The sequence below is a fragment of the Falco biarmicus genome, chromosome 10 (assembly GCF_023638135.1).
Source record: "Falco biarmicus isolate bFalBia1 chromosome 10, bFalBia1.pri, whole genome shotgun sequence".
Classification (NCBI taxonomy): Eukaryota; Metazoa; Chordata; class Aves; order Falconiformes; family Falconidae; genus Falco; species Falco biarmicus.
Window position 1 is genome coordinate 5,816,579 of NC_079297.1, and position 14,013 is coordinate 5,830,591.

Below are 14,013 nucleotides of genomic sequence, written 5' to 3' on the forward strand. Positions count from 1 at the left end.
GGCCACCCCTGCAGTGACACCAGTGGCACTGGTCATCCCCCCGTTAGTGTAAACCTCCCGCAAGGCTCAGAGCTGTTTCTGGGGACACCCGCGCGGGGCCCGGGGGCGTATGACGAGCCGCCGGGGGGGGGAAGGCCCGTCCCGCCCGGCGCGGCCTCGCCCGCCGCCCCCGCCAAGAAGATGGCGGCGGGGGCCGAGACCCCCCGCGGCCCCTCAGTCCCCTGGCGCCGCCGGGCCCGTCCCTCCCCTCCGGGCGGCGATTGGCGGCGGCGCGGCCGGGCGTGAGGCGGGGCGGCGGGGCGGGGCGGCGCCCAGAGCGCCGGGCGGCAGCAGGTGGCTCCGCTCCGCTCCGCGCCGCGCTCCCGCCTCGCCTCGCCCCGCCGCCGCACCGCGGCCCCCGCCGCAGCCAAGACGCCGCGGGCCGTGCTCCGAGTGAAGAATGGGGCGGCGAAGCTGGCCAAGCCGCCGGCGGCGGCGGGCGAGGCCCCCGGCGGCGCCCCCGGACCCGGGCTCTTCATGGAGCGCTCGCAGAGCCGCCTCAGCCTCTCCGCCTCCTTCGAGGCCCTGGCCATCTACTTCCCCTGCATGAACAGCTTCGACGAGGAGGACGCGGGTACGGGGGGGCCGCCGGTGGGTCTCGGTGGCGAGTGGGGCTGGGGGTGCGTGGCGGTAGGGGGTGGGCGTGAGGTGCGCCGGGGGGAGCCCCGGGGGGAGCCCCGGGGGTGCCGGTTTGCAGCGTGCGTGCCTGCACCCGTGGGCGCTGTGGGAGCGGGGGCTCGGCGCAGGCTGCGGGTGGCGCTGGGGCAGTGACCCCCGCCCTGGCCGGCGGTTTGGGGTGTGGGGGTCCCCCCGCTGCCCGGCGGGGCTGTGCTGGGAAGGGGGTGCCCACGGAGGTGGAAGGAGGGCATCTCCTCCAGCCGGTGGGGCACGCTCCCTCGGTGGGGACGGGGGGTGCTGGCGGATGGGGGGCTCGCCCCTCCGGCCGCCGCTTGGCCGAGCTGTGCGAGGTGCAGGGCAGCGCTCAGGGACAGGGGTCTGTTCCGCTGCTCGTTTATGCGCGATGAACTCACAGGCTAATTGTTCCGAGGGGCCGCTAGCAGCGTACGCTGTGCTGCTTTCGGGGAGGGGAATAAAAGGGGTTCTATTTAAACGAGGGCAAAGTAGATCACAAAACACGTACAGAAGCCTTATCGGAAGGGATGCGGTGATTTTTACCGGCTTCATAAAGACCCTTCTGGCCTCAAGAGAGTTGGCAGTGGTCATAAAATGTGACCAAGCTTGGAAAGTGGGCTGTCGGTAAGGGAAAGTAGGAAAGAAATGGGGTTGAATGGCAAAGGAAGGGTGCTGGGTGCTGGGGAAGGTGCTGGGTGTAGAGAGCAGCACCGCAGCTGCGTGGGTAGGGCGGACATGCGAGGGAGCGGTGCGTGAGCACTGTGTCCGTTCCCGGCAGCTTACTTACAGACCAGGGCTGTTCATCACCGTGCACACTGTATCAGAGACTGAACCTGTAAATGAATCTTCTGAGTGGTAAACGATGAAAGTTGGTAACGAAGGCGTATTTTAACGCTGACTGTCATGGTTGCATCCCTCAAAATGCCGGTGTGCTCCTTTGTCTAACGGCTTATCCCAAGATGTGCAGATGCCAGCAGGAATACATGGGTAAATCAGCCCTCTAGCTGCTACACCTGTAATGTTGTTGTCCTTAAAGGAATTGACGTAGGAATAAATTCATCATCGGTGTGATTAACCTAGGATTGTCATCAGCATCATGCAGGGGTGTCAGGCAGAAGATCGTATCCCCCCACACTTGTGTATTTTTTAAAAAAATTTTGTTCTCAAAATTTTGCTGATGATTTATTTGCACTTCACATTTGGTTCAGCTGCTGGGGAGCGTACAAGACAATAACGGGAGCTTTGGGAAGTCTCGGCGCTGTTGCTTCAGTAATGATTGATAACGAGACATGCTCGAGTACAAGAACCCGACATAATGCCTCAAACAGTGTGTCATTCCCTGGTGCCCGACCCTTCTTGCTCTGAGCAGGGTGATGGTTTTAAGTGAATGCTTCCTCTTCCAGTGCTTAGAAAAATGATTTTGCTCTGGATTTTATTTATACACTTACTGAATTGTCAGGCATGAATGTTAATAGGCTGCTCTTATTACAACACAAGTACTTGTCTCTAAATTAAATAAATCCTACAATTAAGACTTCATTCTCCAGCACCTTATTAGTGGATCTCGCCTGCTTGAGTTAGTCTCGTTAGTAAAGGTGCTTGGGGTAGCATTCAGTACAGTGGGGACATTGCAGTATTGCTACTGTATTTTGTGCATACGAGTGTGTATTCAGACACCTATGAGCAACCAGCAAGAAAGAATGTTTGCCACTTTGTATTCCTTACATTAAAACTACAAGTGTATAATTTTCTCAAGAAAATCAATGTCATGAAAGAGAAATGATAAAGGAAATGCTGAAATTGTGCCAGACAAGATTCTGTGTTATTCATACCCATGCACGCTCCTGAAATTGAGAGAGATTCTGACCAGTTTGGGTTGCAGCATGGTTTCTGTCAAAAAAATAGATCTTGATAGCTCATTCAGGGAGATGAATACTGCACTTGGCAAGATGTTCTCCACAGGAGATGGTAAGAAGGAAAAAAAAAATGATCCTACGAGCATTGACAAAGTAAACAATCCTATTTCGAACAGACACATCATCCATTTTGTGTGAAGCTGAGAACCACATCTTTAAGAGAATAGTCATCCTACGGAAAAAAGAGAGGAGCTGATAAATGGCCAAGCTTAAAGGAAACTTGACATTTTCTTCTGAGAAGTGAAATAGGCTAATGAGAGCTCAAATCTACAAGCAGTAGAATTTTTTCAGGTGTTTCATTTAAGTTACTATGGGTGGGTCATATTAAAGAAGTGTAAAAGAAAATTTGCAGGAGTGCCTACGCTGGGAGCCATGGCGATGTAGAAACATAGCTAGCCACATCTGGCCACTGCTAGCAATACCTCTGGGTTCCAGTATTCCCCGCTTCTAGTCTTGAAAAATTTCTCTGCTTTTGAAAAATGCTTTTACTTGTAGAATATTTCCTTTTCTGCCATGGCCGCCTTGTTCTTCTTTGCTGTCCATCTTCTGGACATTAGGTGAGAAAACTCTTCTTATCTTCCACAACTCTTCTGCCTGCCGTGCCGCTGGCGTGTCTGGCCTGGGTTCTTGGCAATGAAGTGGATGCAGGTGATACCCACTTTATCTTAGTGCGCAGAAGCAGGTAGCCAGCATAGGCAGGATAGCTATAGGACTTGGAGCAAGAAACTGGATCGCTTTTGAATGCTTCCAGAGCATGAGCGTGATTGAGTTTCAGATGTGTCCTGTGGCAAATAAGGCTATGTGCCCATCTCTCTGTGGGCTTCACTCCTATGTTGTAATACCCTTGTCATTCCTCAGCTGCGTATACAAAGATGGATTCTCTGAGCAAACACTCAGCTCTATTCGCCACTAAGCTGCAGTGGGGCTTTGAAATAATGGAAATTACTGTCTGCACTCAATAGTGTAAGGAGTCTAGGTTAATAACTCTTTTGATCTCGGCATGGTCATGTTGCTGTCCTTCCCCCTGACTGAGTGCCACTATCTTCGCTCCACTGGGGTCCCCAGCAATGTCAGTGAAGTTAAGGATTTTTAAACTGCGGTTAATATTATCATAATTGTTGGTTTAACTTATGCAAATGTTTGTCCTGAGCTCTGATAATTTTTCAGTTATGGAGTAGTAGACTAAAAAGACATAAGTCAATCGCACGTTCTTCGTGGGCATGTTTCTAGAAATGTGAGCCTTAAATCGGTGCCTATGTCTAGCAGCGTGAACACAAATCTTAGCTGTCCTGAGGATCTGCCATACCCTTGGTCTTGGCTGGAATCAGCCGTTCGGTATGCTGGTATTCGCATGACAACATGTTGAAAGGGACCAAACTGCCAAATGGCAAATGCATGCGGGTTAATAGTAGGGTGTTGAGGATCCGTCGTTACTGTGGGGACCTGCCTTGTAGGTGCCCTGTGAGTCCTGGGTGCAGTTTCCAATTAAAATTGTGGGATTGTGGAATGGGGTGTATGAAATCCACCTTTGACAGCAGCCTTAGACTAGCTGTGCCCGGTCCGGGACGAGGGATGTCCTTAAGGTTGTTGGGGATGTGTTTGCTGGCATGGAGGAGGACCAGCCTGCTCCATGTGTGGAGCATGAAGTTTGGAAAGCTGGCTAAAGCAGAACAGAAAGTGAGGGTTTGGTAGAGAGCAACAGCAACTGACTTGGAGCTGCACATCAAGACCCAGCGAGCTTTGGGCAGGAGAGAGGAGGTGGTTTTAGTAGTAGGGACAGTCAGTGTAACAGTGGTGGATCTGCTGAGAGTTGGCAAGCCAGAAGCAGTCCTTAGCTCTGCAGAGGTGGGAGCTTCTAGATGAGGACCCTGTGTACTGCAGAGACCAAGGACTACACTTAAAGAAACACAGGTAGGGAAATTTCAAAAATTGCTGAAGGGGACGGGGTTCCCCTAAGCCCCTGTGCCTAAACTGCAGGATCCAGGAGCACTTCTCAGGCTGGAGTGGGTGCTCCAGCCGTGCTGTGGCTTAAGTGGGTGAGATGCAATAACGCACCCGCTCCTGTTTAATCCTGCCTCCTGGTTTTCTCGGGAAGGACACCAACTTGCACTGGCAGAAGGCATCCGAGGCATGCCCTGACAGGGATGCAGGTTTGGGTGTTTGGGGGCTATAGTCATATTGCAAAGGCAGCTGCCCTCGAGTCCAGGTACAACTTGAGGAGCTGCGCAAGGGGAGATGTGTGTGTGCCTTACAGCGATCTTGTACCCATGCAAGTGTGAAGAACAGAGGCGCTTTGATCAGGAAGCCGGAGGAGGTACAGATTAGCTGTGAGGGCCGTGTCAGGGTCGGGACCCCAGCACAGGGACTGTCCAGCTTGGCAGACCTCTGTCCTGGCTGCAAGACAGCAGAATCAAACTGTGTCTCAGCCAGCTGGAACCAAGTGTTTGGCAGAAAGAAAATGGTTTCCAAAGTCAAAATGTCTCCTAGATACTGATGGTAAGCCTTCCTCGTGTCAGCTGCTTGTTCAGAAAAGAGTTGAGTTAGAGATAAAATTCAGCCTAGGCTGCTGCTTTCACACGGTATCAAGTGCTGGCAGATGCACTGTGTTACAATCAATCGCTTTGAAGAGAAGCTATGTGAAATATTATTAATTTAATGGATTGATAAAAACATTTAAAACATTGGGGTGGATGAACATGCTGTGGACGTGCAGTTAAGTTTAGAATACTCTTTTTGTCTGGGTTTTATCTGTTGAACGTCTCTAATTTTAAACATTGAACTTTTCTGTAATTTTAAACATTAAAGCATCACAAAGTTATTAGAGTGTCTATATATGTTTTCATGTTGCCATGGATATTTCTCAAGTGCAGCACTGTATTGGGTTGGGGTACATGATGATTTTTAAAGAAAATGATGATTCAAATGTTTTAACTAGTCCATTTATATATTTTTAAAATGTATATGTATCAAGTGTGTTAAGTCCTTTTGGTGTTTAGTCTGGTTTTGCTTCATCCAAAGCCACCTTTGAAGTTTTATAAGCCTCTAGCCAGTCCAGTGAGTTGTTTGTTAGGTGGGTAACCACATTCACAAGGCAGACATATAGGGCAGGAGACAAGGGAAATTATTTGCACATCTGGAATGTTAACTGTTTTTCTTTGTAATCTTTTACAAATGAAATGAGAGTTCATCCCTGTAGCCCTGCAAAGGCACAGACTGTAGGGCACATCTGACAATGCATCACCCCAGGGATGCTGCAGGACAAATCTGAATCAGTCTTGGAATACACAAGTATGTCGAGAGTTTGCCTGTGGCCTCATCCCTGCTGTGTACCTAGCCGGCTCTCTTGGCTTGTGCAGGAGGCAGCGAAAGCCATGGCTTTTCCCTCTTCTTGCACAGTAAGGGGTGTATCCTTGGCTGGAGGTTATCCTGGTGATTGTAAGAAACGTGTCTCTCCCTGCTGGGCACATTCTAGCTCTAGGTAAGCAGATGTTTGTTTCATAAATGGATTACAAAGAGAGAAAAAATGAGAACAATTTTGGAAGGGCTGCTGTCAAATCAGGTTTTCATCAGAGGAAAGTGTATCAAATGGGCCAGCATTTAGGAGACAGCCTAGAAGATGCTGCAGGTAGTACCTGCAGAGGTTGGTGATCTCACACCCAGCCATAAATTAATCCAGATGATAAATACAGCGACTCACTCTTGCATAGTGGATGTGCCAGTTGGGGCAGAGCTGCACAAGCCGTGCTGTTCCTTGCATCCCTTGTGTACTAAAGGCCAGCTTTCTGCTCTCTGGATCTGTTGCCTGCATGTGTGATCGGTAGGCTGCAATTACAGGGCATGGGTTTTGTCTTCTCTGGTGGCTGTGTGAGACCAGAGCGGAGTAGGAGCCCTGAGAATGAGTCAGCTCTAGGAACAAGTGATTTGAAACCTCGTCCTCATTTGTGTTGCTCTTGGTGGTGTGGCCGCACGCGAGGACCATAGTCCTTGGCCAAGTTCGTTCTGTGTCTGTAGAAATGCAAGGCAGAGTGGCAGTCTCTGTCCCAAAGAGCGTGCCATCTGTGGCAAAACCCAGCAGATGGGTATGGTTAGACAGATGGGAGAGCGCAGGGGAAGGGTGACGTGATATCGGTCAGCGCTCGGTGTGGCAGGCAGCCTTCCCGGGGCACCAGCTGCTGCCTGCTCCCGTCTCTTACGGGGCACCCAGCAGAGTCATCCAGCATGCCCCAACCTGGAGCATCCACCTGTGCCTCGTGCTGCATGTAGGCTGAGGAATTGTTTTAAACAATGATGTAGGATGGGGGAGAAGAGAGGTGGTGGCTAGCCCTGGGATGTCGAGCGCTCTGTCACTATGTGCTGTGTAGACATTTCCTTGGTGGCCATGTGGGTGTGGGTTTACAGGGAGAGGGGACGTGGATGAGGTCATGGGCCTCCCGGTGGTGGCACTGTGCTGTCCTCTTAGCACTGCTTATTGCAGCACACGCTTGCAGTCATGGGAAGGCACAACAGTATCTATCTCCTTCCCTCAAAACTGACTGCGTCTGGCCTGTTGTACGTTATAGGTGTTTGGAGGATGCTGTTACGTTCCAGCCCTGTGTGCAGGAATTGCAGAGGGTGGGTTGTATGTGACCCCTTGACAGCCACAGGGGAAGGGTATCGCTTTCTCTTATTTTGCTGTCAGTTGACTTCCAAATAGAAGAGTGTCCCTGGAAAGCTTGCTATCTAGGAGAGACCGTTTCCTTACTGCTTCTATTTCATGTGATGTTAATTCTAATGCAGTATTTATTAATTCAAAAGCACTCTGTTCTCCAGGCTAAAAAAATTATCTACCCTGTCAGATTCCTACATCAGGACAAGTTGTGAAATGCTGTAACTATTTTGCTTCAGCATTTCTGTTTGACAGAATGTATGTCTGCCTTGTGTAAGGGAAGAATTAAATTTGATTGGAGTAGTTGTTTTGAGGAATAATTTATCTGTGCAATTATTTCTGAAGCACTATCTGCTCATATTTGAGTGCCTTCCGTTAGATTAGAAATGTGAATGTTTTAATTTAGGAAGCGGTCTGCAAGTTGCTAGTATGTTTTAGTGGGGTAGTGAGACCGGGCTCACACAGGCTTCTCAGCCCTGCCATCTTCTCTTCCCTACCCAGACATCTGTCATGAAGCACCGTTAGCATATTTGAATAAGGATTTCTGGTCTCCTGCAGAACTGTTCAACACGCGATTTGAATATCCATCTATCCAAATGATGTTCCTTTGAGGTTTGGCTTTATTTTCTGGGAGAGGGTGTGAAAACGATGCTATACTGTATGGGAACATGTCATGATAGGGATCCTGCAATGCAAATGATGCCTCAGTAGGTGCCATTGCTTAAATCATTCGCTGATGACATACACAAATTAGGCACACTCTGTTTTCGCTGTCAAACAGCTATGCTTGCCTTGGGATCTTCATTTAAGTTGTATCTTTGCCTTTGCTTTTGCAAAACAGCACAATGGAAAGGCTGGAAAGCCCTGCTACCGCCTAACTTCAGGTAGGAATACAGCAAAGCTCAGCAGCCCTGTCTTTTAACCAGATCCAGCCACAGTTAAATCACGGTGGTGGATGTTTCAGCTTCTTGCTGTTAGAGTGTTATATCACCTTTGTCCAATACACAGAGAACTTGTACGGCCTTGCAGCAGCCGGTCTAAAATATTTGAATGCTCAACAGTTTGGAGAGTACAGCGTGTACAGAGGTAAATGTTTTTTTTTCTCAGAGCTGTTCTATGACTAAGAGGAACTTGTGCTAATGTTTGTATGTCCTTATTCTTATGAATGTTGAAGTAGAAGGGGTCCTGAGGAGTCACTTGTCTGCTCCCCAAGTAACCAACCTATTCCTAATTAGAAGGACAGTTTACCCTAAAATTTAGCTTAAATTGCCATGGAAATTAAGCAGATTACTATTGTCTTGCTCCCAGCAACACAGGAAACAATTGATCGCTGCTGTCTTGAGAGCAACTCTTCACACTGCGAAACTGTTCTTCCCTGTGCTGGTAATCGCAAGTCAGCAAGTGACCGTAACCACAACCACCGCTGGCTAGCACCCCTCTCCCTCCTTTTGCATTTTGGATGAAAGAAGCCTGGTTGAATTTTTTGCGTAAAGCAGTTTTCCAAGCATCGTGTTGGCCTTGTTGCTGGACTCGGGATCTTGCCGGAGGAGCGGTGTGAATGCTGCTCTGCCTGCTGCGTGGCTCCTAGCAGGGAGGAATAACTGTCTCCCACACGGTGTGTGCAATATTCCTATAAATACACGCAGCGCTTTACAAGTGTCCCCACTCCTGACTCACATTCGGGGTATGATCTGTGCCACTTTCCAGATCGTTCTCGGCAGGACTGCTGCCTGGCTACTCATTCCCATTCTGGCATTTGTGCATTTAATTTTTAAAATGTTCTGAAGTTACTACTTATTACATGTGCCTTTATTAAACTTCCTTGTGTTGATTTGGAGGGGTGAGCTATTTTATCCCATCGCTATCAGTCTGAATTCTGTATTTTTTGTTTAGCAAGACCTGTGCTGCTGGGGTGTTTGTGGCATTGAAAGGTAAGGGTAAATGGCTGTGATAAGGTGCATTGTCCTCCGGGCTCCAGGAATACTGCACTGTTTTGTGAATTATCTTGGCAGCGGGGGTGTGTGTGTGTGTGTGTGTCTTCTGTAACTGAGAATCTGAGTGAAGTGCAGCATCTTTGAAAACCTTTGCTTTCAGAGCATCTGGAGTGGCCCGTTTTTTCAGGCACCTTCATTGCCTCATTTTGCAACGCTCGTTTCAAGGGACTGTTGAAGTGTCCCCCATTCAGTTACTACCCAAAGACAGTTGTGGTTAGTGGTGCTTCACATTAGTGACAGATGTGATTTAAGACCTCTAAGTTATAATCACCCTCCCCAAGGAACACATGATTGTGTCCCTCTCTGGAGCTGACCATCTTCTTGGGTGCAACAGCTCAGCTGTTGGTGGGTCAGACCTGCAGAATGACCCACCTTGGCAAGGAAGCGGCAGCATCACCAGTAGACAGGACGGTGTGGGCACAGCCTGCCTCTCCTGCGACTGCACGGGCACTATGGATGAGCCTGACATTTCCCAGTGGTGATGGTTTCCCAGTGGTGTGGGACTCTTGCCAGCTGCCCACCAGCAGTATGCATATGTACAGTTAGCAGGGAATGTATCCTGCCACGTGGATGAAAGACATGTGAATTGTGTTCCAGCCAAGATGTCTAAGAAGTTTTTAAGATTTTTGTTGTTGGAAATCCAGCTCCTCGTTTAGCACTTCTCACATCCTGGAAGGATTGCGTGGGAGGGTGTGTTTTTTCTTTCATTTTTTACTATTTACCTTTCTTTTCTAGTATTTGAGGCTTGGTATCACAGCAATAGTGAAAAGTTAGGAAATTTGATTCAAGATTTTAGGGTTGCTGCTTTATATCCATATTTGGGGGTTGATCAGATTATCAGGAAAATAGATTAGAAGGGTTTTGCTTTCTAATGCCTGTTAGGCTTTCAGCTGCTCTAGTCAAATCATTTCTGGATGGTGGTATCATGACAAATCAGACCCAGTAGCTTTCTTTGTCTCTTATGTTCTGTCCACGCTGCTGCCCCTCTGGCTGAAGCCCTGTCACCTACCATTACATCTCACCAGTAACCTGCAGGATTAGAGCAATTGGTCTGCAGCAGTTCTGCAGAGCGCTTCCACCTTTATAGTAGTTTTAATTAAATTTATGATAAAGGTAGGTAGTGGTCCAGCCTTAACTTTTGAGGATTGTCAGTATTTTGCTTTTCCCCAGTTCCCTCAAAACCAGAAGGAATTTCAGGAGCTGCTGTCATGACCCAGTGTTACATTTTGATGGCAATTTTGGTACATTTGTCAAAACCCACACACCTTTGTGGGGGTTGATCCTTGTACAAATGCCCCACTGCAGGGCAAAGCAAGGGCAAGACAAGCTGCTTTGGCAATTGCTGCTCCATTTTATGTCAAACACAGCAAAACACAGTCTTTCCGGCTAACACACAGTAATAAAGAAAATCCTTGGGGTTTAAATGTATATAAATAAAAAAAAAAGTACATTTTTATATATGTAATATAAAGTAATAAAGAAAATCTGCCTTTCTGAATCACATAGTCCACAGTTGCATCCCCTTCAGACTTGGGATTTTTGTTTCAATGTAAGTGAACAAGAAAAGGTTAGGAAGTACTGCCTGATGTGCCTTGAGATAAAAAAAAAATAAAATCTTTCTGCAACGAGCATAGTTTTGACAACAAGAATCTGTGCTTGCTTTAAATATTAAATATGCAAAGTTGGACATTTTCAAAAGTGCCTGAGACTTTTGGCCTCTAGTATTTGTTGAAAGTGAATGGGATTTGGGGCCATACCTGCCTTCAGCAGTTCAGAAAATCACCCTGCAGCCGTGCGGGTGTGGGGCTGAGATTCTGCGGCTCTGGTCGTGCAAAGCCAGCTCGAGCAGAGGAGCAGACTCTCCCTTGGATCCTCCAGGTCGAGTAAGCTGATGAGGGAACATTGAAAATGCTGGTCTGGAAGGCAGGGCAAGCGGTGCTGAAAGTAGGCGTGTGGGCCAGTGCTCAGCCTGGCAGACAGTGCATATTAAATCAGGGTGATTTATGGAACTGTTTCTGTTAAAAGCTTCCTCATGCACTTTAGAAAGCCGGGCTGCCAGGTTGGTCAAAATCCAATACCCAGACAGTTTGAATTGGCTGCCGGCTGCAGTAATAACCGTGGCGAAACTCGAACAGCCGTTTCATGCAGACTTTGCAGGCTGCCACATCGTTGCTGCTTCTCAGAAAACAGACAGTGTCAAAATGTTACGCGGTACGAGGACATTTCCATGGTAACGTTAGCATCCCATGACACCCGTTCTTGTACTGCGATGTCAGTGCATGCTGTCATCGTTGTACTTTCTTCCTCCATCTGGGGCCTTTAGGAATGCTGTGGTACGGATCATACGGATTTCTTCAGCGACTGCTCTAGTTGTGGGGCTGAGGGTGGAAGAGATGCTCTCTCTGGGCTTTCGGGTGTCTTCAGTAAGGCAAGCATTCCTTCTTTTAGCATAGCAACTCTCATATAATTCAGCTTAAAAGCACCTGGGTTTGCTTTTCTGCTGTGCTAAAAAAGCAGCTTTCCCTCTGTGACCAGGCAGCTGGCTGCAATGGCTGTTTTGTACCTGGCATCAGAGGCACCCCACTCCTGGCACGCAGCTCTTTGCCAGGCAGCTCTGAGATCGCTCTGTTTGTGAAGACGCTCCAGTCTCGTTTTGGGTCCAATCCTTTCAGCCCAGAGAAAGCTTATTGCTGAGGACCACCTGCAGCCCGACGGCGGTCGGCTCCCTCCTCCCCTCCCTTGGCAGGGGCCATCAGCTGCTCGGGACGCTGCTGGCTGTGGGGTGGGTTTTGGACAGCAGCCTGAGGCCTTTGGGTAGGGTTTCATCTGTGACTAGCTCCTGGTTTCGTTGTGTCTTGATCAGTGGTTTTGCCCTGTATAAATATTTCAATTCCTGCTGCTACCTCTGCAGTAATAATGTCCCACTAGGATTTTCAGTGTTCCTCCTGTGCGGTTTCCCCCCCGCCCCCCCTGCTTTTCTTTCTGTATTTCCACCAGGTCATTTACTCCAAAATTAGCATCACAGTGTTTTTTGGGTTTTTTTCACTGTGCAGGCAACACATGTTTATCGGCTCTTTTCCCTTGACATAAAGCTGTTCTCAATATTTTATTGATAAGCTAGACCTTTGGCAAGAAATATTAAAGGTAAAGATGTTTTCTGCGTGGCAGCCCGTGGACCCTCCAGCAATGTACTACTTTCATTTCTGCTTGGTACTTTGTAAGAGCAGTAGGGAGAGCTTCTTCAGCTGTTGTGCATGCATAGGTTCTGAAAATCGCATGGATAGGGAGACAGTTATTTAACTTGACGATTTGCCTACTCAACATGCATAAGCTGTGGATGTGCAATCTAGCTATGTGGGTGCACAGCAAGGCTATTTCTCATACAGCGGTGCTGTAGTGTAAAGGGATTGTGTATGATAAAACCCAGCATTTGTGGTTTTAACATCTGGTCTAAAGTATTTCACTTGAAGGGACTGAGAGGATAAATGTGAGACTTGAGAAAGTACAGGCTGAGACTGGGGGAAGGAGCAGAACTTGACTTTCAATCGTATCTGTTGCCCAGGACCCACTTCTGGACTGTTTCACAACTGTAATTCTCAGCTCTCCTGTTTTGCTCAGGGCTCCACTTCGGGTCATGCCAGAGTCCCAAGTTATCTTTCTATAAACTTGTTCATCTGTTTCCACTGAATTCCTAGCTTCTGCCTGGTAACAGGAATAGGTCTGTTCCTGTGACCTGTCTGCTCTGTCTCTGCAGAAAGACTCTTACTGCTCCTGGACAGGAGGCAGCTACTGCGTCCCAAAGTCAGTTTTTCCCAAGCCAAATGCCTCTAAACCTGGCATCGCGTCGGCCCTATTTCAATATTTTTCTATTTCTGTCTCAGTACTGCCTGGCTTACCTACTAGAGAGCTCTATGAAATATTACATGGTCAGTTAAGGCAAAATTTGGCTTGCTGCTCTAGGAATAATACCAGGCAAATTATCCACAGTCCATTTTAGCTGATGAATTTGACTCTCTGTTGTCACAGTCTGTTCACTGCAGCCATCTGCTGCAGAGGGACAGCAACTTGTAGGACAAGTTGACTGTGGAAATCAGCAATTCTTATTTCAGGCCATAATTTTGTCTAATTTCCTGAGATCTAGAAAACTGTTTATTTCCTAAACCACCTTTCCCCTAGAGCCCTAAGACTGGCTTTCCAAAGATCACCTGTACAGTGTGTTAGCTCCATGAAGAATGTATGCGCGTGAATCCTGAAGCAGTGGCAACATGACGACCTGAAAATGTTCCACTGATCAAAATATACATTAATAAGTTCCTGGGCTTCTGTCAGTTGTGTTAAGAATGTGCTTTTATGTACGAGCTGACCAATACAAAAGTGTTCTGCAAGTGTCGGTAATGCATATTAAAGCAGCATTTGGCCTCTGATACTCAGTAAATGGTTTGGAAACTGGCTTTTGCCTGCTCTAATGCTAAACTACTATGTCAGGAAAGATTCTCAGCCTTTTATTTCAGTTTGAAAGGGGGGGAAAAGCTTAACGTCTTGATTTGAGTACATGTTACGAGGTTTAGACATTGTGAAAGATTTAGTGACCTGCTCTCTTAAGCTCCTATAGTCATCAGATTTGAGAGGAAATTGCGGTCAAAAGCGAACGTTTTAAAAGTTGCTGATCTAAGTGGTCTAATTGCCGACCGGTTTTTCCCCTTGATATTCCTATGCTTATCTCTTCAGACCTGCAGGTGTTCAGTCCAGTAAGGCTGCAGTGCAAAAAGGGGAAAAGAGCTGCAAA

General features: G+C 47.9%; 1 protein-coding gene across 1 annotated transcript in view; it reads left to right on the plus strand.

Moving 5' to 3' along the window:
• Window positions 1–300: 300 nt before the first annotated feature.
• The window catches only part of RIMS4 (regulating synaptic membrane exocytosis 4), a 56,272-nt gene continuing 42,559 nt past the window's right edge, over window positions 301–14,013 (plus strand). Inside the window, exon 1 of the mRNA XM_056354203.1 lies at window positions 301–613. Within this exon, the coding sequence (XP_056210178.1) occupies window positions 517–613 (97 nt within the window). The 5' untranslated portion in view covers window positions 301–516. The remainder of the gene's footprint in view (window positions 614–14,013) is intronic.